The sequence below is a fragment of the Lonchura striata genome, chromosome 4 (assembly GCF_046129695.1).
Source record: "Lonchura striata isolate bLonStr1 chromosome 4, bLonStr1.mat, whole genome shotgun sequence".
Classification (NCBI taxonomy): domain Eukaryota; kingdom Metazoa; phylum Chordata; class Aves; order Passeriformes; family Estrildidae; genus Lonchura; species Lonchura striata.
In genome coordinates, this window is record NC_134606.1 from 11,853,092 (window position 1) to 11,876,746 (window position 23,655).

General features: G+C 37.9%; 1 protein-coding gene across 3 annotated transcripts in view; it reads right to left on the minus strand.

Annotated features, from left to right (window-relative positions):
- Positions 1-278: 278 nt before the first annotated feature.
- Positions 279-23,655, minus strand: part of KIAA0232 (KIAA0232 ortholog) — a 61,238-nt gene continuing 37,861 nt past the window's right edge. The window contains exons 4-9 of one of the 3 annotated variants that reach the window (XM_021550725.2): positions 19,436-19,502; positions 18,000-18,081; positions 13,444-16,741; positions 5,794-5,875; positions 3,904-4,001; positions 279-2,917 (exon numbers count right to left, since the gene is read on the minus strand). In XM_021550725.2, the coding sequence (XP_021406400.2) occupies positions 2,738-2,917; positions 3,904-4,001; positions 5,794-5,875; positions 13,444-16,741; positions 18,000-18,081; positions 19,436-19,502 (3,807 nt within the window). In that variant the 3' untranslated portion in view covers positions 279-2,737. Of the gene's footprint in view, positions 4,002-5,793; positions 5,876-13,443; positions 16,742-17,999; positions 18,082-19,435; positions 19,503-21,534; positions 21,623-23,655 lie in introns of those variants that run through there. The other 2 variants (XM_021550726.3, XM_021550724.3) reach the window with 2 other exon arrangements.

Consider the following 23,655-nt stretch of genomic DNA (forward strand, 5'->3'; position numbering starts at 1 on the left):
TTTTAAAAAGGTCTCATGTTTTCTAAACATGAATTTGTCATTATAATTTCTACAGAAATAAAGTATGGACAAAGCTCATTTTGTCTTCTTTTTTTTTTTAAGAACATATGCAATGTATTTTATTTTAAAAATAGTTTAAAAAATTAGAGCAATAAAAAGGACTCCCAAATCAGTATGTCATCCTATTTCTCCAGAATATTTAAGGCTTAACTGCATGTTGTATCTAAGTTATACACATTAGCCGAAGAAAATGAAAGAGACACACACACACCATCCAATTGTCCTTTTATATTTTTATTCGGTGTTAAGTAACTCCACAAGAAAACAAAATCAGTTACTCTGGTGTACGTGAAATCAGAACAATACAACCACTTGAAGCAAAAAGTAGAAACAAATTTCAGCCCAGGAATGGAAAACTGATACTTCAATGCTATGGATATGCAATGCGCTTCATCCCACAGTGCGGTTCAGCGTATGCCAACCTTTAATGCTCTTGTTGTTATTGTTGTTGGTGTGTGTTTCTATCCATATAGAAAAACTAAAAACCACACTTCAACTCTCAGTGAAAGCCTCAGAGCTTTAGCCATTAAACTATGAAAACAAGTAAAGACAATTTGTTATTGCCCAAGCTCAATATATGATTTTATTTTCCCCAAAGGTGCTGGAATCATTACATGCCACAGTGTAACTATGAGCAACACCTTTGTTAATTTTGAGCCCTTTCTTACCAACAAAGAAGCTCTAGCCAGAATTAACTGAGCTGAAGTTTGTGTTTGAAATATGTCCACTTGGTCACTTCCTGTTCTCAAATGAATTCTATTCCATTCTTCACTGTAGTGATTTGAAGAATTTGTGTGTTAAATTCTTTTTTCATTTCATGTTACAGTTAACTAGTTTCAGTGCAGGTGCTAAACAACCTCTCAAGGAAGCTCCAGAAGAAAGTAAAATATATCAAATCTATTCAAAGTCTGCAAATAAATTAAGAAAAGAAACTGTAAAGTGTCAAAAGATTTGCTGTATGAATACAAACCCTAAAACATTGTCTAAGAGGAGGACCAAAAGAAAAGTCCTTGGATAAGGGCAACCAAGCCAGTTTTAGTAAGGATCTCACCAAAAGTGTTGCACGAAGACTGGCATGGTTTCCCAACCATATATTTCAATTCTTACACTGTCAGTTGAATAAAGGCAACAAAACCCAGTTACTCAGAAAGCATTTCTAGCGCAGAACATATTTCAAAGGCAGTTCAGCTCACATTTCAAACAGCTATGTTTCTTGTGAGGTTTATTGCCTGTCAAAAATAATGGTGAAGCTTTTCAAGTCAGTATTGGACTTTCTGCACTTTCTGGTGTTATAGACATGCTGCGATCATGTAGACTAGTTAGTTGTTGTCATTTTTTAAACTAGGAGTTGTTAAAAAGTCAGAATGTTTAGTTTTGCAAATATTGCTCCTCCTGGCTTATACATTTTGCATAATGTGTTAAAAGCAGAAGGAGTTGATAGTCTTGTACAGATGCAATGTATTGCAACTTGACAATGTATTGACTTTCTAAGTTAACAAAAGAAAATTTAAAAGCAAGTCACATAAAGCAACAATCACTACTGCAATCACACTTGTATGTTGTAAGTCATCACCTTCCCTACCCCCACCCACCACACACATAACTTGCCCCACACATTCTCTCAGAAACACAAAATGAGCTACAAGATTTACTAAATTACAGCCACAACAGCAGCTAACTGCAGCAGCCACAGGATTTCTTTCAAGTGAAGCACTGACCCTTTGCATTTAGAACATTGAACACTGAGCATTTTAGAGTTTCAGTCATTCAGGCTCAAGTTCAGTTACAGGATGCTTTTGCAGGTTACATGAATGCCTTCATCTGCAACAAGACAACATTCTCATTACTCATTAACAAAATTCACAACAATCCACACATCACCCCAGTGGTTTATTATTTTTGGTGTTACTTTTTGAACTTCTGCCCCACATTGACAAATTGTTAAAAAGGACAAAAAAAAAGAAAAAAAACGAAAAATCTCCACATTGCCTCCATACCTACAAAAATTCCTTGGCTTCTCCAGTTAGCAAAAATACAAACCATGGTATCCTCAGTGTTGGTTTGTGGGAGGGGGGAATCATAGGATAGAAAACACAGTTTCTGTAAGTCTCTAAAGCACAACCCTGTTGTTCCTACTTCAAAGTTATGAGATTTACTGAATGAAGACTGGACAAGTCATTCATGCTTTTCTCCTGCATTCAGAAAGGCACTGATAGATTACAGTGTTAAGTATTTATCTCCCAGTTCTTAAAGAACAAAGCCTAATGTGCAGAAAGCTGAAGTCTCTGAATAGCAGAAGTAGTTGTAGACACTGCGATGCTAAGAAGATCGTAATAGTGGTAGGGCTACAGTTAAGAAAGAAAATAACTGCAATTAAGATGCAAAAAAGCAGTGGTACTACTAAGACAAGCACATGCACATCCATTCTTGATTTGACAACACAATCTAGTCTAGTTCAAATAGCCAAGAATTTAACAGTATTTTTTGGGGAAAAAAATCTTCAACAGGACAGCTGTGTCCTCATCTATAAAATAAGCAAGAAGAGAAAGATAAATACACATCTGAATCCATTAACTGAAGAGGAAACTCAAGTTGTTGTTTTAGAGCTACAGACCCTCACGAAAGATAGTTTTCCATCTCATGTTACTTTTCAATCATCTGCTCTACTCTGCAGTTTTTACAGTTGAGTTCGAGAAAAAAGCTCCTCCTCACATGGATCAGCCCATTCGCTTCCACCTTCTGAAGCTGTGTCTTCAGAGCTGGAGCTATCACTGGAGTAGATCTTCTTCCTGAAGCCATTTGGTTTTGCCTCAGCATTTATATCATCTGCACATCTTGCTTCATAAACAGAAGAAACCTAAGGATTTAAACTGACAGTGTTGATGGGGAACAATAAAGAACATGCTTGCTTTTCTCTGGGCTGGGAGGGTTATATGGTTTTGTAGTTGTCCAAGAGAGATGCCATGATTACAGGGCAAGTCCTCCTCTTTCCTGACTTAGTCCACTATGTAGAAAGGACTGCAGAATAGCAGGGAAAAAAGGTGGTGCTTTAATTATTTTTTTCCAATTCCTTAATTTTAAGATTTGCACAAAACAGCAAGAGAATCAAAGGTGAACTCAGGATGTATCTTTATCACGGTAAATGTTGGAAAAATTACTGTAAAAGTTATCTCCAAAACTTGACAGTATTAAATAGTAAGAAAGCACAGCACAGCTCTGACTAAACTTCAAGCAAATGTATTTTAAATATATTTTCATCTGAATGAGTAAAGCCACAGCAAGCATGTCACAATGTTAAACTAAGTGCTATCATCACTCTGAAGTTAAAAGGTATATCAGGAAATACATGTGTACATGAAATTTTTTCCCTAGAGAAAAAAAAAAAAACAGGTTTTTTTTTTTGCTTGTAATGAGGACAGTATTCAGAATATATCATCCTTATGACTTTATTCGCTTGTCCTTTCTGCCCTCATAGTGCACTTCAGCTCACTCTACACTTACTGAAATTAGAAGTTGAAGGAAAAGAAGACTTATGTTTAACACTCATGACAAGCAAATGACAAGCGTTCCCAAAGGAAAGTGGCTTTGCTTATCTATCAGAAGTACAGCTGTTTGTACAAAGGGTTGTACTCCACAAAGTACAACACCCAGAGGAACTTTCAGAAGGATGCTCAAGATGCAGAGGAAGTTAAAAAACAAAGTAAGAGAAGAGAAGCTTTTGAAGTTTTTTGCAGTAATTTCATTTGAGGGTAGACTGAGAACTGTGATGAAAGGAAAGATGCAGTAGCCCACCCTTATAAAATAAGTAAAAATGTTCCTCCCCAAAACCATTGACAAACTTACCATATTAAAATCTAAAAGGTGTTCATCATCATTGGATACTTCCTTTACATCTGCAAGTTCTCCTACACCATTCTCTCCCTTGGCATTTGTATAGCACTCTTATATTGTTTTTGTGGGGGTGTTTCAGATGCAGAGGGAGAAAAAACAGAATTGAGGAACACTGTTATTTACATATACCATAAATTAAAGCATCCAGAGATGTATTCTTGGAATTCACACTTTATGCCATGTAAACTCATTGCCTGTGGGGGTTTTTATGGTCTGACACCCATAAAGAAATCAGCATAACACCTCACGGAAGCTTCATCAAATCCTACCTGGATAACTAATAGTAAAAGAAGAAGCTACTTAGTTAATGAAAACACCTAAAATACCAAAGAGCAAGAATTACTTTGTTTATGATAAATGGTTCAGTACATTTTTTAACTCTGATATTGCATTGTGTTCCACATCACTCCTATTTCTATACCCACACAGTATATACTGAAACAGTAGCCTGCTCCTCACTGAAACTCAAGAACACCAGCTGATATGAATGGCTATGATTTCTACTTACCAGAGTAAACGTTTATATATATAATATCAACATCTGTCATGTAGATAGATACATATGGATCACATGCATCAACACCCACATATAAGAAGTACCCACACTGACAACCGGATACAGAAAAAGGTTTGTGGAAGAGTAACGTCAGCTGTGAGGATGAGCTCCCGGTCTGGTTTAAACACGGAGCCGCACAGAGCAGACGCTGGCTCTGCTGTCCCCGACAGACAGCAGATGTCAGACGCTGTCCCTGGCTCCGCCGCAGCCGCTCCGGGCCCGGCCGCAGTGACGCGCGCTGGCCGCCAGGGGCCAGCACGGCCCCGGCCCGGGCAGCTCCGAGCGCCCCTCCGCGCCGCCACGGCCGCTGCTGGCAGCGAAGTGAAAGTTACGATGTTCTTGAAACCCAAACCTCCTAAACACCAACGTAAGGCTGTTTGGGAACCAAGAACACTGTTCAGCTCGTTGCACTTAAAGGTGCGCTTCAAAAATAGTAACTGGCTAATCTACTTTCAGATTATTAAGGAACCAGGTCTCGAATCAAAACTTTCTCATCCTGAGCCTGTGCCAACAGAAAGCACCAGAGACCCTGCAAGATACAGAATGGTCTTGTTTAGCTTCTTGCTATCTAGACAGAAAAGGTGAACTGGTATGCAGGCAAAAAAAAGCTGCCTGGATTCTTGCTGGTCCACTGAAAACCTGGGCTTGAGTCAGTTGTCAGAGGCTGCAGATTCCTGGGAGTGCTGGAAGCATACCTGCTTCTGGTCACCAGCAGCCTGCCTACTAAGACTGGACTTGCTCTCTGTGCAGGACAGAAGAATTCCCAGACTGTCAGTATGAAAGGAGTGGGCAAGTGGCAAATCCCTCTCCTTCCCGGCCTCAGAGAGATTCCACACATTCACTGAATAACTGTCACATTATTTATGCACACCCATAAGAGGTAATCATAATGTTTTCACACTCTTATAGATTTACCTACCTAATAAGTATTTTTCAGGATTAAACATTAAAAAATGTAATAAAGTGTTTTCACAATCAGAGATTTTCTGTTTATTTAACTGAAGGCTTTGGAATTTAATTAAGTAAATTTGTGTAAAGATTATTTTAAAACCACTTTCTTTTAAAACCAATTTAGAATCATGCTAGAGGTCTACTACAAGTGCCTCTGAAGCTTCCCAGATCTCTCTCAGATTAGAGAATTTTTTGTGGAAGCTTACTCGTGTGGGTTTTTTTAAATACAGACAGTAAATCCAATTCATCTGCAGCAATTCCAATCCATATCAAGGAGCATTTCATTCTAACATGGGTGCAACAGCAAGTTAGTTCTAACAGGCAGAGGTGCTTACCTTCACACTGTGATGCAGGAAAAAGGGGAGAATAGAGCGCCTTTTCCCACCAGCATTGCTTTTCCTGGCTGCCACTCATTCTCTGCAGATTAGTATTCAATATAGGAAAGTGTTTAGACAATAATCACACTTCATTTTGCCATAAATAATATACTTACATGTAGAGGAGGAAATTCTGGTATGACAATGAATTTTCCTAAGTCTTACAGGTCACACTGCTCAATTTGTAACATTAATGGGAAATGACTGTCAAACTGCAGCAGAACATCCATTCTCTGAACTCATAGCCAATATGAACTCCATGCTGGGTCTCAGACTTTGCCCATACAGGGTTATACAAATCCAGACAAAAAAAAAAAAAAAATCTAATTCCAGCCCTACACTTTATAATCTAGAGAGAGCTATCCAAGAGATGGAAGTACAGTGAAATGTTAGCCAACATGACAAACAGTTCAGTATAACACAAAACAGAGAAGACAGCAAGCAAAGAGTGGCAAAACTTCATGTTTAAAGTTTGGGAGGATGAATTAGCAGTACCATTACTCAATGGAAAACCACACAATTAGAGAATTATGTGTTAACATGAGGATAAAGAGGTTATGAGGATGATCAATGATTTGTCTTCATGCTAGAAGTAATCCATTCACTAAGACTGCCAAAATTCTCTCCCTTTCCCTGTATTTGAATGCTAGTTTAATTTTACAGAGGCCTTTCCTTATGGCATTGAGTGACATGGCTAAAATAGCAAGAGCTTGTCACAACATGCATATCCCCAGTTTCATTGCTGCACCTGAGGTAACCCCATTAGCTTTCAAAAGATTATGCCACCCTGTAATATCTTCTATAGATATTAGAATGATTTAAAAAAAACCAACAGTGCAACTGCCTACAACAAACATTAAAAAATGAGCTTCAACACTGACTTTCTCGCCAGCTTTCTCAGTGAACTTGAGAATCTTTAAACATGTCAGATGAATAAGCATCCTTTTGCTCCTCCTTAACCTCCTGGAGAACTACACACCCATAGAACCTAAACTGACAAAAACTCATTCCTTAATAAAGAGAAGCCCCCCTCAAACCAAAGGAGTGACTCAAGAGTGCTGTATTTAGGAACATGTCCTAGATTCAACTTATTTGAACTTATCCATGCTGGTTTCCTGTCATAAGACCCAGGAACAGTCTTTTTGGAACCACCCTCCAAAATCCTTAATTCAAGAAAAGGGAGTTCTTAGAATGGAAACCATCAGTTGGTGTCTTTTTTTAACATTAAAAAAAAAAAAAAAAAAAAAAGAAAAAAAAGAAGCAGCTCAAGGGTATAAGCAGGACATAGTCAGAAATACATGCATTTACAAATACATTCAATCATGGAAGCTTCACTTTGTGCTGATTATAGATAGAGGCATCTAAACTCCACAGGCACAATATGTTATTAACTTCAAAGTCTCTCCCCTGCTGCTGGCACACGTGCACATGGGATAAGCTGGATGAACCCCAGCAGGTACTGGCAAAGCCAGCGTGAGTCTGGCAGGGCACAAGAAGCTGCAGCAGCCTTGCTTCCCGGGCTGAGGCACCAGCAGAGCTCAGCACCTGCCCTGGGGTGGCTCCCTGACTGAACTGGCACTGGCTGCTTCATCACCCCCCTGTGCTTCCACCACAGCCCCAACCCTGGAAAGATGGATTTTTGTTTGGAAGGGGATAGAGGACACTTTTAATGTCCATTTTATACATTTGCAGAAGAAAAGTTTTTTTCCTACAGTTGCTTAAGTGTTCCCTAGAAATGCACAGTTTCACACTGTGAATTTTTTTGTGAATCAAAGAGACACTCCCTATCAGTAAATACAAAATACCAACTCCCAAATAGCACCATGAGTCTACCTTCCTTTGTTGGCAATCTTTCTCTTTTGAAACAGGATTTTCAATTTACATCTTCTTCTCCTCCTCTCTCACACAGACTCCTATACACTTCCAGTTTTTTAGGAAAAGTTTTATTAAGTTTTCCAACTAACCATCCAAATGGAAATTATTTAGAATGGTTCTCATATTAAATATCATGACTGGAAGTCTCTCCTCTCTGAAACTATTCATATTTATTTTATTTTATCCGTAAGTTAAACTCATAGACAGCAAGGCAAAAGCAGCTACAATACTGTTTCACTCCCAGTTTTGCTGCAGGTTGGGAGAGAAGATTGATGGGTTTCCTTTCTGGTTTTAAAGCTAGGCATAGGGTAACTGAGGCATCTTCCAGACTATTAGACACTAATTTGGGAACACCATCACTGACTAGCTGTACTGCTTCAGAATGCTTGCTAACAAGGATTACGGCTGACAAGGGCAACAAGAGGCTTGAAGAATGTGAACAGAATAAGCACTAAAGCCTCAGTATGGTCTGAATGAATATTATCAGAACTGTTACAACTGACTGAAAAAATCATAGTAATCTGTAAGCAAGTATTTCTTTGAACCTGCAAGCCCTTACTATCAGGAAGAATACACCACATGAATAATTCAGAAACCAAAGCAGCAATGAACCCGTTGACTCCCATTCCAAAAGATCAGATCCTAATTTTACTTCATCAGCCACCCAGTGAAGATACACTTGGCTCAAGAAGCCAGTCACAAATGAACAAAGGGAGCCGAGTCCAGACTTTATAGTCTTAAAACCTATTTGGCAGTAACCTCATTGTTGAATTTCACTGAAAATATATGTAACCTCTATTCTTGCACAAAGCTGGAATCAACAACAATGCACTATTCCTATGTTCAGTCTCATCAAAGCAGAATTACCATGGCTTCCCTAAAAAATAATTGAGCCTTACAGTATGCTCCTTGTCTGGTTACAATTCTTATTCTTCAATTTTCCTTAGTGTGATTTAAGGTCATCACATCAAATTCTTTTGTGCTTACCAGAGCCTACAGAGAACACAGTGTTTTCCTTACCTCCTCTAACTATGAACATGACTTCTGCAAAACTGCTGCCTCTGCTCAGAGTCACTCTTATTTCAGAAAAAAACACCCCCAGTTCTTTCACTATGTTTTCTTAAGTAGTGACCTTTGTGTTTTCTCCTCAAGACATCTTTACTGATACAAGGAGCCTGGTACTCCAGCAGAGCAACTTTTTTCAGGAGGGTATTCCTGTCCATGGACCTCCATGTTGCTGCCTTTTGCAGTGTATTCCTGATTTACACTCAACTATGATGTATTTGAAGATGCTTTTGTTTCACGTCTCTTCCTCATCTGTCACTCCTCCCATAATATTTGTACAAACAGGGTTACTATTTTCTGTAGAAATTTTAGTTGTCCCTGCAGGATTGCATTTTATGTTTCAGATGCTGTTCAGATTTAACAACTTTTTGATTCTAATCCTGTCTTCCAGTGTAACTGCAGACATTCCCAGTTTTTTATTATCAGGGATTATCATAAACATGGCACATACTAGAAAAAATAATAATCTCTGTTGTCCTTCAGTAAGTCACTGACTTATTTTGAGAGTGCAATCTTTCTCCTAAACTAATACTTGGACATTTCCTGTTACTCACATATTTGAGCCATTTACAGTTTAAAATGCAGTTTTGCAATTTACAATTTAAGAGGGTCATTAGTTCCATTTTCCCTGAGTTCCATTTTCCTCTTTAAAAACAAGATTTGCTTTTTGTATATTTTCTATCTTCCATGTGTTCTCAAACAAGTATTCTAGCAAGCTTTTCTCAAATTAGTTGCTGCTCTTCATGATACACAGGTTAATACTGCAGTGACTAACTGAAACAGTGTAACACCTGTATTTTCATTAAGAATGACAACAGATGCACTAATCACTAATTTGGATATTACATTTTCATAGCTTTCCAAGCTTGTTAGTTGTGTTTATCAAATATCTTTCCGTCATCTTTCTGTTTCTGATTTACTTCTAGAACTTTCAGGTATACCAAATATTTTTTGTTTGCTTTGTTTAAACCTTGAGGTTTTTAAACTGTTATTGAGAACTCTATCTTTTTATAGTCCTTTTTCATAAAAGCCCCTCAGTATCTTTGCAAAATAATGTTCTCATAATTAGAAGGTTAGAGCTTAAGAGTATTTGTAAATGTTTTCATTACCTGTCACAATCAGCACTTGCCAAGGACTATCTGGCTCAATCCTGTCTTAGGTAGCCCCCAAATTACTCACTATTTACAGTCAGTCCTTTGCTTTGTATGTGGATGACACTACATGGCCTTTTTTCATTTGATTTCCCTGATTTTAAGGCACACAGTAGATATCTCCACATTTTGTCTCCCTCTTACCACTACCTGGATTTATGACAGCTTACCTTCTACACTGCTGACCTCAGAACCAATGTTTATAAATCACCCCTCTTCCCTTCCTCCCTTGACAGCCCTTTCTAAAGAGGTTCTGCACTTCGACTGCATTACTCCAGTCCAGCACAGAACCCCAAAGTCTCAAGGCCAATTCATTCATGAGATACACACAGATTTCCTCATGCCCAAAACCAGTCTCAGGCATGTTCACACCTTAAAACCTCAGAGATCCTTTTATTTATCTTAAGGACCCAACAGTATGAGCATTCTTTGAGCACACCTGCTGGATTGGAGCCCACATAAAATTTGTTGACAGGAGATGCAGTGTTGGTATATTCACAGGCCATTAACTGGTGCAGACTGTGTACTTACCCACGACTCCACAGCTAAACAGTAGGAGCATTTACTCAGAAGAAAAAAGGACTGTAATGTGGGGGGGCAAGGGCTGTGTTTGTGGGGTTTTATGTAGTTGTTTGGGTGGCATGTGCTGGTGTTTTTTTGTAGAGGTTGTTTGGTTTGGACTTTTTTTAAAAAATTGTTTTGTTGGTTTCATTTTGTTGTTGGTTTAATTTTAGGTTTTTTTAATCTTATGGCTAAATATATAAATATCGTTCATGTTTGAAAAAAATTCTGCAGAAATTCCTGCTGCAAAACACACTGTAATGCTAAAAGAAGTGCTCTAATACAGAAGGTAAGAGGGAGGAAAGTGAACCAGATTCTCCTACAGTCTTGTTCATAAATAGGAGGTATTCAGAGATGTGTGTTTCCACAGCACATATATAACTCAAGTTTAAGTGTTGCAAAGCAGAATGTGTTACTATTACACTGTGGTTTATATTAGTATTTTCACATCCATTATTGTTGCAAAAATAGTGGAGGTACCTAAGAACACATCTCAAACTTTACATTAGATGACTGAGTTAAACAATGACTTTAATTTCTGTCCAAAGTCAAGCATAGAAACACAGACCGTTTAATTTTAAAAAATAATTTACAAATACTGGTCTATACTAATCAGTCCAGACCATAGTGCCTGCTTTTCCCCCATGCATGTATGTGTGGGGTGTCCATGAAAAAAGTTTCTCCTAGACTGTCTTAATGCTCATGAAAATAAATAATATCACTCTTAAAAAGAAAAAAGCTCATACACATCTTTTAGAGACATTTAAGCACAGTAAGAAATTTAAATAAATGCTCTTGAGCCCAAAAGCCAATTACCTTCAGACTCCACCTACTGGTGCTTAGAAAAGCCTGAAGTGTGCACACACCTTCTTGAGACATGGTAGATAGAGGGGGACAAGTTAACCCAGGCTGTCTGAGCGCAGGGGGCAATCAAGCTCCCCAAGCCCCTCCAGGAAGAGCTCAATTGCAAACCAAACTGGAGTCTAGACTGCTGAGAGGGCTATTGGCCCTTGGTACTTCTCAGTGGTTTAGCACTTTGAAGCTATGAAAATGCCTACAAAATCATGTGACCTGAGCAAGGGAAGCAGTAAGTTTTCCTCTTTGCACTAAGGAACTCAAATAAAATGAAATACCAGAGCTTTCTGAGCACTGTTCACTACCAAAAGACCTTTTACAAGCCTCAGAGCTACCATAAACTACGGTACCACTGTATATACCAGCCACTTATTACTTTCTTGAATGGGTAAGTGGTTGAAGTGAAGATGAGAATAAGCAGCCTCACAGAGCACTACACACCCAGAATGAAGATCTGAGAAGGGCTGGAAGGAACTTCAGGCTCTTGCTGTCACAAATAACTGTATAATCACTCGTTCATTCATTATGCCCTACTGCATGATGAAGTGAGATTTCACTTACTCCTGGTAAAAGGCAATTCCAGAACCTGTTCTGATTTACAGACTAAGTTCATTAAGGTTTTTGATGACTCTTTCTGCAAGGCCTGGCACAAATATAGAAACTTCTCAGACTCCAGTAAAGATTTTTGAAGCCACTTCTTCTCTGTTAACTTAACAGAGCTGCAGGAACCAAGATGCCTAGAAATGGTCTGGAAAAGTCACAAACTTGATTCTCTTATGCAAGCAGCAGATACCAACTTAGTGATGCTGGGAAAAGAAGCAATTAATTTAAAGGAGGATGAGAGAAGAAACAAATAAGGAAGAAGGAAAATAAGAAATCTGATTTTGTTAAACAAAAAGGTGAGCTTTAGTTTTATAGCAAGAGAAAGGTTGCCTATGTATGAGTTAGTGTTTCAAACTTATAATTGAGAAATATGCAATTGCACAACACAAGCTGGGTGCAACTCTTCAGCTGAAAATGGAAAAACTTCCTCCAAATGTAAATACTACAACTGCTGAGTATGTGCAAGAGGAGGCTGAAGAGGAAAAGAAAATGTACAATGCAAGGAAAAGAAAATGTAATATGTAAATTATACCTATCCAGACAGTATCTCTGGGCTGGACACAGATCTAATTTATTTTGATAGTTAAATGTTCTACTCAAGAACAGAGGGAGCTCATAGCAAGAAAAACTCAGGGTATTTTTGACTAGAAAGGATTTTTTAGCTTATTACTTAACTTATGGCTACAATTACCAGAAAGAAACCTCTGAGCTTAACCCATAGTTATACTGAGGTTTTCTTACAGTACTGTGGTAGTGCCGGATATTTTGCATCCACGTTTTATTTCTTTTTGGCTATATTCTGAAAAGAGGATGCTTTAATTTCCAGACAATTAAGCCTTTTTACAAGTCCTTCTTTGCTGAAGTTTACATCCAGTAGTTCAACTCCAAATTCTTCTACTTGGAAGAAACTATGTTGAAAAGAATGACTTCAGATCTTTTCCTTCAGAATTTTAAAATATGTTTGAATAAAAATCAGTAATATTTCATTCATCAAAATTTATGCACATTTTAACATTTTATATGTAAATCAGATAACCTAAAAACCTAAGGTAAACAGATTTTTAAAGTCACATGAGTGTACACATGCATATATTTCTAAAGGTATGCAAGATGACACCAAAATACCTGAAGATGGCTAATTTTTCACAGAATCACAGAACAACTGAGGTTCAAAAGGAACTCTGGAGGTCATCACATCCAACTCCCTCTGCTCAAGCTGGGCCCAGTAGAGCAGGCTGCCCAGGACCTTGTCCACGTCTTTTGAAATCTCCAAGGATAGAGACTCTACAGCCTTCCTGGGCAACCAGCGCCAGGCACTCGGTCCCCCTTACAATAAGCAAGTTTATTCTTATGTTCAGATGGAACCTCCAGTTTCTCTACAAAACTGTATTTTCTAGAGATCTATACAACCACAAACATTTAAACTGAACTGTCACATGACAAACTGCTGGTTATCAGCTGCCAGCTGCAAATTCTGTAATTTTATATATCCACATACCTCTTCATGTTCTCCTGAAGAAACAGGATTATCCTCGTACGTGGGGAAATGACACCCTGCTTTACAACTGCAAAACCTGCCAGTCTCCTCACGTGGCTCCACTATTCTGCAGTTTACTTTAGAGCTCTCCACCACTTTCCCTTCTAGAGATTCTTTCATACTGCATTCTAAACAGGGATCTTGGTTTCCTACTGGCAACATCCCAGCCGATTCTTCTTGGGAATCCAATGATGTCTGTGCACTCTTCTCCATTCCAGACTTTTTTAATCTGGGAAGGAATTTTCCAGATTCAAGCTCTGATTTTCCATAATAATGCCCTTCTTTTTCTGCATCTTCTTCCAGAGGTTTGAGATCTGCCTGTGGATCCTCAAATACATCTACTTGGGGAGGGACAGTAATACCTCCCTCATCTTTTTCTGACTCAAATTCTGACTCGCTTCCACCACCTGGAGAAAGTTCAGATGCAGAAATTGGGCGAAAGTGAGTCCTCGGAGAAATCCGTATAGCCCTGTACTGCGTTCGATCAACACCACATATCCTGGGGTGTAAAACCTCACTGTCTGAATCAGAGCACAGAATGGACTTAGGTTTAAAACTAGGGCTGAAAGATGCAATTCCTTCTGGCTCAAACGAACACTCTACATGAAGAACTTGTGAAAATGGATTGTTCAGGTCAAAGGAAGAGAATGAGTATTCAAGTCCCGGTTCTTCGACTTGAAAGTTACCACAAGCTCCCAGTAAGTCTTCATGGAAGATAAAAGAAAAACCCTTATTTAATCCGTTATCTCCGCTCTTTGATTGCTCGTTCTGTTCAAATGATACAAACGGCCTCCATAATTGCCTGTGGCCAGGGGCAAAGCTATTACCTGGAGTCATAAAAACATCTGTACCAGCTATTGTCACCACATCGGAAGCTGCACATTGCAGTAAGCTCCCCTTTGAGTGACCAGGTGGCACCACTGCCCATTCTCCATCACTGTTAAATGTTTTAAGCTCTCCATACACACCACCAAGTATAAATGAGTTTTCTTTATCCTGGTTAGCATCCCAGGGTTTTGATGGTGTGGTATAGTCACCACCATCTACTTTTGATAAATCATTTGAGACAAATGCTCTCTTCTCTACATTCTCCTTTTGACCTTCCCAAAGGTGATACTCTGATCTTTGCACTGCTTTATTGGGTTCCTGGAGGGTTTCAACTTTTGCTTCTGTATCCAAACAGCAGCAATAGTTATTTACATCAGTTGAAAACAATTCATCTTCTATTCCTTCTATTTCTACCATTGCTGCAGAATTTCTGTCTGTCATATTTGTCCAAATATCTTTAATAACCCCTGAGCTGTAGCCATCTCCATGTGGACTGCTTTCCCTACACCCTTGTGTAGTTTCATAGTCTTTACTTTCTGCTTTTTGTTCTAGCTGAATACCACAGACAGATTCTAGCTTAGATTTCTTTTTGAAAATCAAAGTGGGCATTTCTCCTAAACTTCTAGCTTGTTGCTGGCAGGTTTCTTCTGGCAGAAAATCTAGAATTTCTTCATCTACATAATTTGAAGACACTCTAGGAACTACATAATTAATATCTTCTGCATTAAATTGCGTGGATTCTTCATATGGAATATTTATAGTCTCATTGTCTGAACGTGTTTCTTCCGAGTGTGACCATGGACTACAGGTTCTTGTTGAAAGATTAGAACAGTGTTCATTTTCATCAAAGGCACTATTTTTGGTCCATATTAGCAATCTAGACTGTGTTTTCCCAAGAATATTAGCAGTGCTACTAGAATCTGCATTTTCATTTCCCAAATTGAGTGTTTCAAAAGAAAATGGTAAAACAGAGTTACTGCATTGCACTTCAAACACTGAAAAACAAGAGTTTATACCAGACCCTTCATTAATATCTGAAAAGAGCTCTTGATTGCCAGCAAGCATGTGTGAATTAAGCATTGTGCTGTCTAGGATGGGGGAGAATCTGATCGGAGAATCTCCTCCAAAACTTTCCCCATCTGCATCACCAGAACTAGAAGATGAACAGCACTCCCAAAATTGAGCTAAATTACTAAGATCTTGCAAGAACCACCCTTCAGCACCAACAGAGCTGGTCGAATCAGTCCATATTGCACTTTCCCCTTGCAACTCCATTCCATCTAACACTATGCAACATTCTGCCTCAAAATCAGTTTTTTCTTTACTCTTCTGTCGAATCATATTTAAAATCCGACTCTCCCCTTGCATCGTATCTGAGGCACCAGGATCCAACATGGATTGATCAATATCCACTTCATAGAAGTGCGTTAGTTCTGACAGATGAACATCATCTAAATACTTGTCGTCCTCTGGTTGAGAACATATTGAGGTCCCAGCGAGGTCAATATCCTCATTTAGAACTGCAGGCATTTCTACAAAGTGACCATCGATGAAAGTACCTGCTGCGAGGTATGTTTTATGAGTATTATTGTTGCTAATACAAAGACCATGCACTGATTCAGACAACTCTTCTACAGCCTCTGATGTTACTCCACATATATCTTCTCTGTTGCGGTACGTAGTCTCCAGCTTGCTTTTTCTGCTAAGAGGAACAAAGTACTCCGTAATCGGCTCAGTATACCACAAGGGCTCTTCTTTATATTCCTTTTCATTTCTACTGTCTAAATACAAATCTTTTCCATCACTACCGCCAGCTTCTTTTCTTCCAATTTCTTTTAATGGCCTTTTACCTCTTTTGCACAGTTGTTTGATGGACCCGCTGCTGCTGCTGCTGCTGTTTCCGCTGTGGACTTTTCTCTCAACCTTTTCAGCAGATTTCACTGACAGCCTGCTCTGCCCATTCCGCCCTTTTTTACTCCGAACCTCTCTTGTTTTGTGTCTTACTTTAATACATTTCATTGATGCCTTGTATTCACCTTGATTACCACTAGAACTTGAGCCAGCCTCACTGGATCCCGATGACCAGGAGCGGGGACGCATCTTTCCTTCAGACTTATGTCGGACTTGCTTTTTGTACAAAACAGGCTTTTCTTCAACGGTGTTATTACTAAACTTGTTTTCTTTCTCGTTTTTACTCTTCTTCTGCTGGGTTCTTTCCTGTACAGTGGCAGATACTTTATTACTTCTCTCTTTAGTTACTTCACTTTCACTAATGCAGTCCTTTGGAGAAGATGTATCCGTGCTAGTTGGTGGAACAGTGGATGAAGATGAGGAGCTAGAGTAAGAGCATACTTTGGATTTATTCCATACAGTCATAATTTCCTGCAGGCAAACTGGCTTTTCAGAAAGAGGAGGAAATGCTTCATAGTACCTGAAAGCAAAACAAAAGGGACATGTGGATTGTAGAACTTCAGATAAGCATTAAGATTAGAAAGCATTACTAAAACACAGCAAAGCACTACCAGACTAATTGCTAAAAATCTAGTTTGCAGTACATATGCACATGCCACTCACTGCACTATCTGAATGATATCAAAGGGAAAATTAAAATGAGCTTTAAAAGTGCATATAATAATATATATTTAGAAATATACTGCATGCAAGTAAAACAATTTCCTTATCAGAGACTATTAAACATAACTGTAGAGAGAAATTGTAGATGCTTACAAAAGTGGCTCCAGGTTTATTAGATAATGTGGTAATTCACTACAGTCTTCTTAAATGTTTGATTTAGATTATAAATGAGGAAGTCCTGAATTTCAGTTAGTTCAGTCCTGAATTTCAGTTTATGAAATTAGAGACACTACCTGTCAAGTTCTACATAGTTTGATCATGCAGCTATTAAGAGAAAGCTATTAAAAAAGGTTATTATTTTAGTAATTTAAGATGCTTAACAGCTTTATGCAAGAGGTATGAGATTAAAATACGGTTTTCTGCAACATTTACAGTAGTGTTTGGTGGTAGACAGATTTTTACGGAATCACATATATATCAATGAAAACTTATTCAAAATTTTTAGAAGTCAGTTAAATGAAATGCACATTGGCACAATCAGTTTCCTGAAGATTGATCATCCATCTAGTAACATATCTACTAGGCTGTTGCTACTATGAAAAGATACAGAAGCAGTTGTACCTCCAGGAGAGGTCAATGACAAAACTCCTGGGTAGTTCAGTAACACTGCACTCAGGTACTTACTAACTAGGAGATCACTGGTTATCAAGAGTTTAAAGGTTATAAGAGAGTTTGCCATTTCTGCAATAGAAGACAGTGAGATCTGAATCCAGGAAACAGATTATACCCTCCTTTTAAGTCTACGTGTCAATTAATTGTTTTAAAGGTTTTTGTCTCATTGACTCAGTCTTCAGGAAACTAAAATAAAGTATGGTTTGAGTTCTGTATATAGTCAAATAAACAGTCTGGGCTTTGACAGAAATTAAACTAGCCCATGGTACCAAGTGCTTATATTTAAATATACAAGATTAACAAAAGAGGATGGCATGAAAATAAATGTATATCTTAATATACACTAAACTCCACATTTCTACCTAAGTCAAATTCACATGTGTTAAAATATGGGAATAAAAAGAGAAAAGCATTCCAGATAATAATAAAAAAAAAAAGCATACATTTCTACTTGATCCTTTGCTGTGGGAGATAAATCAGTCTCAGGAGTCAAAGAGCCTTCTAACTTTTTGTGAATCTTCTCCTCTGTTTTGGAAGAAAATTCAAAATGCTTAACAGAAAAATTCAAAAAAAGCCAGTGTACTTTATAACAGTATTTAACAAAAAGCAAAAGGATGTATACCTGTAATAGTAGTAAAATTTCCACACAACACTAAGTAGCATTAAGAAATTACAAATTACTACCCAAGATTCAAGTTTTACACAGTTGTCCAGTCCTGCAAATGTGACCAAACATGACTGGCCAGCAGCTCCATGCAACCTCATGGCTAGCAATGCCCCACTGGGAAGATTCCTATTGCATGTTTAATTGTTCCATATTCAAATCCTCTCATTCTTGCATTGCTATAGTCACAAAAACTATTTCTTAAAAATCAACTATTTAACTAAATGTTTTTATCATTGGCCACATCTAAGTTCTCTTGTGTTTCACTGAAAGAAAATATGCTTGTAGTAATTTTTGAGCTTTAAGTGGATGTAAAGGCATATTTCCTGTGTAAGAGGTGAATGAAGATTTTCTAATTCTTTATATTCAAACTTTAAAATTAAAAAAAAAAGTGAGACAGACTATTTTTTTTTATTTTATTTTTTTCAAAATAAATGCTCTAAATCATCTTCGCTCATGAAGAAATTCACAGCATTATGAAATACTAAGAGCTGACTAAGGATTACTGTTTAAAAACAAAAACAGGTAATGGAAACAGCTAAAACCATGCTTTAAGCAGGTAAATGTTTCTCTTATTTACAGCTACTTATAGTACATAATAAGCATATTATTTTTTTGATTAACTATCCAAGGCTACTGCTGTGTGCCTGAGCAAACATTTATGTGTGATGAACTTTCACTGGAGACAATGCAACTTTACATTATGCTCCCTCCCCCCTAAGCCTGACATCATAAAGTGCCCATTATCATTCCCCTATAGCCCAAAAAATTTACGTAGTGGTAGTTATTTGAATGCTTTTCACACAAATAGTTTCCACGTAACTATTCTGAGGCAAACCTGCTCTTTGCAAGCTTCAATACACAAAAGGAATAGAATCAAGCCTACTTTATTTTTGTTACTTTTGGTAGGGAGGGGGGATGCTGAATTTGGAATATTTACTAAAAAAGCAGGCACAGCTGGATATGAACAGTTATAGCTTTTCATAAAGTAAGCTCCATTTGTGACTGGCTATTTCTTAGTAAATAAAGCATACCAATACAAAATTACTTAAATTATTTGAATGAAATTATTCAAATGTATTTTAAAATTGCATGGCCTGTACTAAAAGCTACTGAAAAACAGCCTGCTCCCTCACATCCACCCCTGTCTCAGAATGTTGCAGAATTGATAGATACAATACATGACCTCAGAAGTTTAAACATTTTTTTCCTCACCTTGCTTACTCTGAAGGTCTTTCAGTTTGGAGCAAAGCTCCTCCACTAACGTTTCAATCCCAGAACTCTGCACGACAACAAAACCACATGGGAAAAAAAAAAGAAAAGAAAAACAGAAAACATAACTTACTAAAAATAATTTTAATGTCATACAAATATACCAATACAGTAAACATATCTTAGCAGACATACTGTTCTTTTTGCACAGTAACTACACATGAAAAATCAACAAAAATCATTCCTAGTATAAATTCAATCCTATAAATACATTAGTTAGAGGTCAAAATTATTCCATGGAACACGAAGATACATTCACATTTGAAAGAGGTTTCAAACTACAGGTCACATTTTTGCATCATTGGATATCCAAGGCTTTGCAAACACAGCATGTCACATTTACTGCATGGTATTGCTGCAGATTTAGCCAGAGGCTCAGGATAGAAGCTCAATTGCTGCAGATTTAGCCAGAGGCTCAGGACAGACCCACTGATCACTAAGATGCATTTCCAAAAGCTAGGCCTGATCCTTTTGGCTGCACAATTTATACCTGTGGGAATGGGCCTGTTAAAAGGAAACAGAAAATCAGGCATGGAGGTGGAAAGGAGAACAGTAGGAATGTGTACCCACATATGTGACAGAGAGGGAGAGGAAATGCTTCCACTGTATCTGTATGCAAAACCCATCCCATAGTCTTGCCAATATAAAATGACTAGGTATTTTTTTCTTTTGAAATATTGTATTATTAACAACATAGGAGAGGAGAGGGAAAAATAAACACCTTCTTCATATTCCTATAAGCCTCCATTTTTCTCCTACATTCCTCCACATAAATATTGAAATACTGAAAATAAACAATACACACAAAACAGTCCAATATATTACCCACAGAGGAAAACCTCTTGTCATTCCAATGGAATAAAATTTGAACTCCATTCAGTGAAATACTAAACACCAACTTAAAGCCTAAAATGACCATTCCTGTTGGAAGGAAAACTAGGTGAGGTGGGTACTGTGTGGATATTTGTATTGTCATTATTCAATGGTCAGGAATTGTGCTTGGGGACTGCACTTCACACTTTCCATAACAGCAAACAGAGCTGGAATCACAGCTGAACACAGCAATCTGGAACTAGTGAGGAAGATACAAGAGGTCCCCTGACATCACCCTACAGCTGGGAGTGGTAACAAGGGAGGACCATGCAGCTTATTGTATCCCATGCACAGTTTCCTCAATATCAACTCCATCATTGCTGGAAGTCTAGTTCCACTTGGAGGTACTTACACAAACCCCCAAGAAAATCTCATCTTCTGAATTTAACATGGTCTTATTGTGCATATAGTTATGGGACATGTGTTCTCTCCAAAGGCAACTCTGATCAAATATCACGTTACAGAAATGCACAGAAAAGCGTTTGACTTGCTGTGTCATCCTGGTGGTATAAAGATTTTGTTTTTCCAAGATCTAAGAGTTTCTCATCTCTCCTGATTTAAAGTCTAAAAATTGCTGAGAAATGTGAATATATATTGCTAAAGCACAAGCAAATATTATGAAAAAGAGAATACTGATTAATTCAGTCAGATTAGCTTGTTTAATTCGCTGTCAGAAAAACACACTTGAAAAATCATACACTGAAGCAATGATTTATATGCTAACTCTAAATTTTAATTATTTGCAGTCAAGTGAGAAAGAAAGCAATGTTCTATTCCTAATTGTATTGCTGCACTGAAGTGCTAAATATAAACCTTTACGCTGCATACTTAACTGAGGATGACTTAGCAATATCAAATTTCAGAAGGCATCTTCTGATCAGTAAATTTACCAGTATAAATTTAATCATTTAGCAAGAACCAAGCAGGAGAGTAATATGGACAAAGCTATGTAGTTGTAATAATTTGTCCCTTTATGCCTATACCACTCTTGACTCCCCCCTCCTCCCTCAAAAAGGTCAACAGAGGAGGAGCTGGCCTTGGTTTTCCTTAGCTCCCCAAACTGTCGAATAGAACAGACACCTGCAGCAAACATTTCAACGAATACAGATTCACTTCTTTAATATAACATCATGCTAAAAAAATGCCCAAACCAGCAGCAATACGCTTACCATTACACCGAAGAAGTGAAAACTTTTGGAATCAAACGCTTCATTTCCTCCTGGGCCATGAAACTAATACTTGAGTCAGCTGACGCGCCGCCCGCTGCCCTGCACGGCGCTGAAGGAGACAGCGCTCGCTTTGAAAAAGGGGGGTGGGACCCACTGTGCAGAACCCCCTGCTCAACTTCCTACTGCAGCGCATGAAACGTGCTGCAGACTTAATGCAACAAATGCCATGGCAGCTGTTTCATATATGGCACTGGTGTTCTCAGAATATGAGATTTAGTTACTTTTTTCATTGTTTACCTTAATGTGTTGTAGCTGTAACAGCCCCATGGCCTGAAAGTAACACGTTCCAGGCACTGGCTTGGTTCAATAGGACACAGTTAGCTAACAAAACTAGGTGATCTGCTTGAATTACTTTGCTTATGCTCAAATTGAATGACAGTACACATACTGGAACACCTTATAAACATTTTGAAATATGAAAGTTTTAGTGCCCAATTATGATTGCTTTTGTAATTCCATCATGAAAGGCTTAAATCTCAAAATTGTCTGCCCCAGATTTCTACCAACCCATTTCTCTCATCCGAATTACAAAGGACAGTGCATAATTTTTAATTTTAAATAACTATTTCCTGCACACCAAACACATTTTAATTCTCTTCTACTGTTTTTAACATATATCTCTTTCCTTCCCCTACTTAAACATACATCAAGTTTCACCAAAAGTTGTTCTTTTTGGCTTTTTATCAGCTGGCTGCAGCAAGGGAAGGATTACATAAAGGATAGGTGTTATGTTACTGGCATAGGAGTGATGGTGCTAACAGATAAATTAAGCTTCTGAACTCACCCAGCATGAACAAGAACAGTCAATCTGACTTCTGGAGTTACAGGACTCCAATAATCACTGTCTGCCTTACTGACCACCATGACCCTATTCAGAGCCTAATTAAAGCAGTTCTGCACAGTGAAGAATAAGACAAATTAAAAAAAAAAAAAAAAAAAAACCAGAACAGCAAAGCTCACTCACCGTTTCATACATATTTGTAAATATGTTTGGTACTTTTGACTTCTTTTTGAGGTTGGATTTTTTTTTTCCTAAATATACAAGCACATACATATATATATATATATATAATGAAAAACATTAAATCAAAGACCTTTTGAACACACTCTACTTTGGAAGTAGAGCAGTCAGAGATGACAAGTGGTAACTCATTAGCCTAAAGCAGTCCAATTGTTTTTGTATGTACATTCACACCTCTGTATAGCTGCAGAAAATATTAAATATTAAATATTAAATCTATAAGTATAGTTACTTCTGAAACATTTTTATAAATTTAAAATATTCCGTTATATTGTGAACCATGGAGACACCCTGTATTATGCTCACCAAACTGAAATCACTAAAAACTGTTGCCTATGTTAGCAGTGGGCACTGGCTTCTATGGGTTCACAGTTTTGAGTAAGAAGCTGTGAAACATTAGCTCCTCTCATATGCTTGACAAATCACTTGAATTCTTAACTGATATTCACCCCTGCTAGCAGGTTACTTCTGAATGTTGCAAACAAACACAACATAGTCACCACCATCCAGAAAATCTAAAGTTTTTCCCAAATTTGATCAGAAACAACAACACTATCATTTCACACAGCTATGCTATGGAACCAAGAAGGGGATTGTTCAACAAAATTTTTCATTTTCACTGAGCTTTCACCTCATCCTATCACCCAGTAATGACATTTGGTTATGGGTCTCATATTTTCAACAAAAATTGCCATGCAAGCATATACTTTGTCCTGCAGGTCTGCACATACACAATAGCCAAGCCCTTTGGACAAAACAAAGGAAAACAAAATTCTGATAGCCAGTACTTAGGAGATTTTCCACATATGACAGACCATGAATGTAGACACAGAAACTGAAAAATTCCATCAGATTGTACAACTCAAAGGAAGTGCTGTTTTAGGGAGATGCTGTTTGGCTTTAGGTTTTTGGCAGGTTCCGTTTTTTCATCTCTAGTCTAACAAAAGTTAAAAGCTTCCTCCAGAAGCTTTGAAATGTGCAGTGCAAGTATTTACTAAATATGGCTTGTGACTTCAGGCCTCTAAGGTACGGTCCCTCTT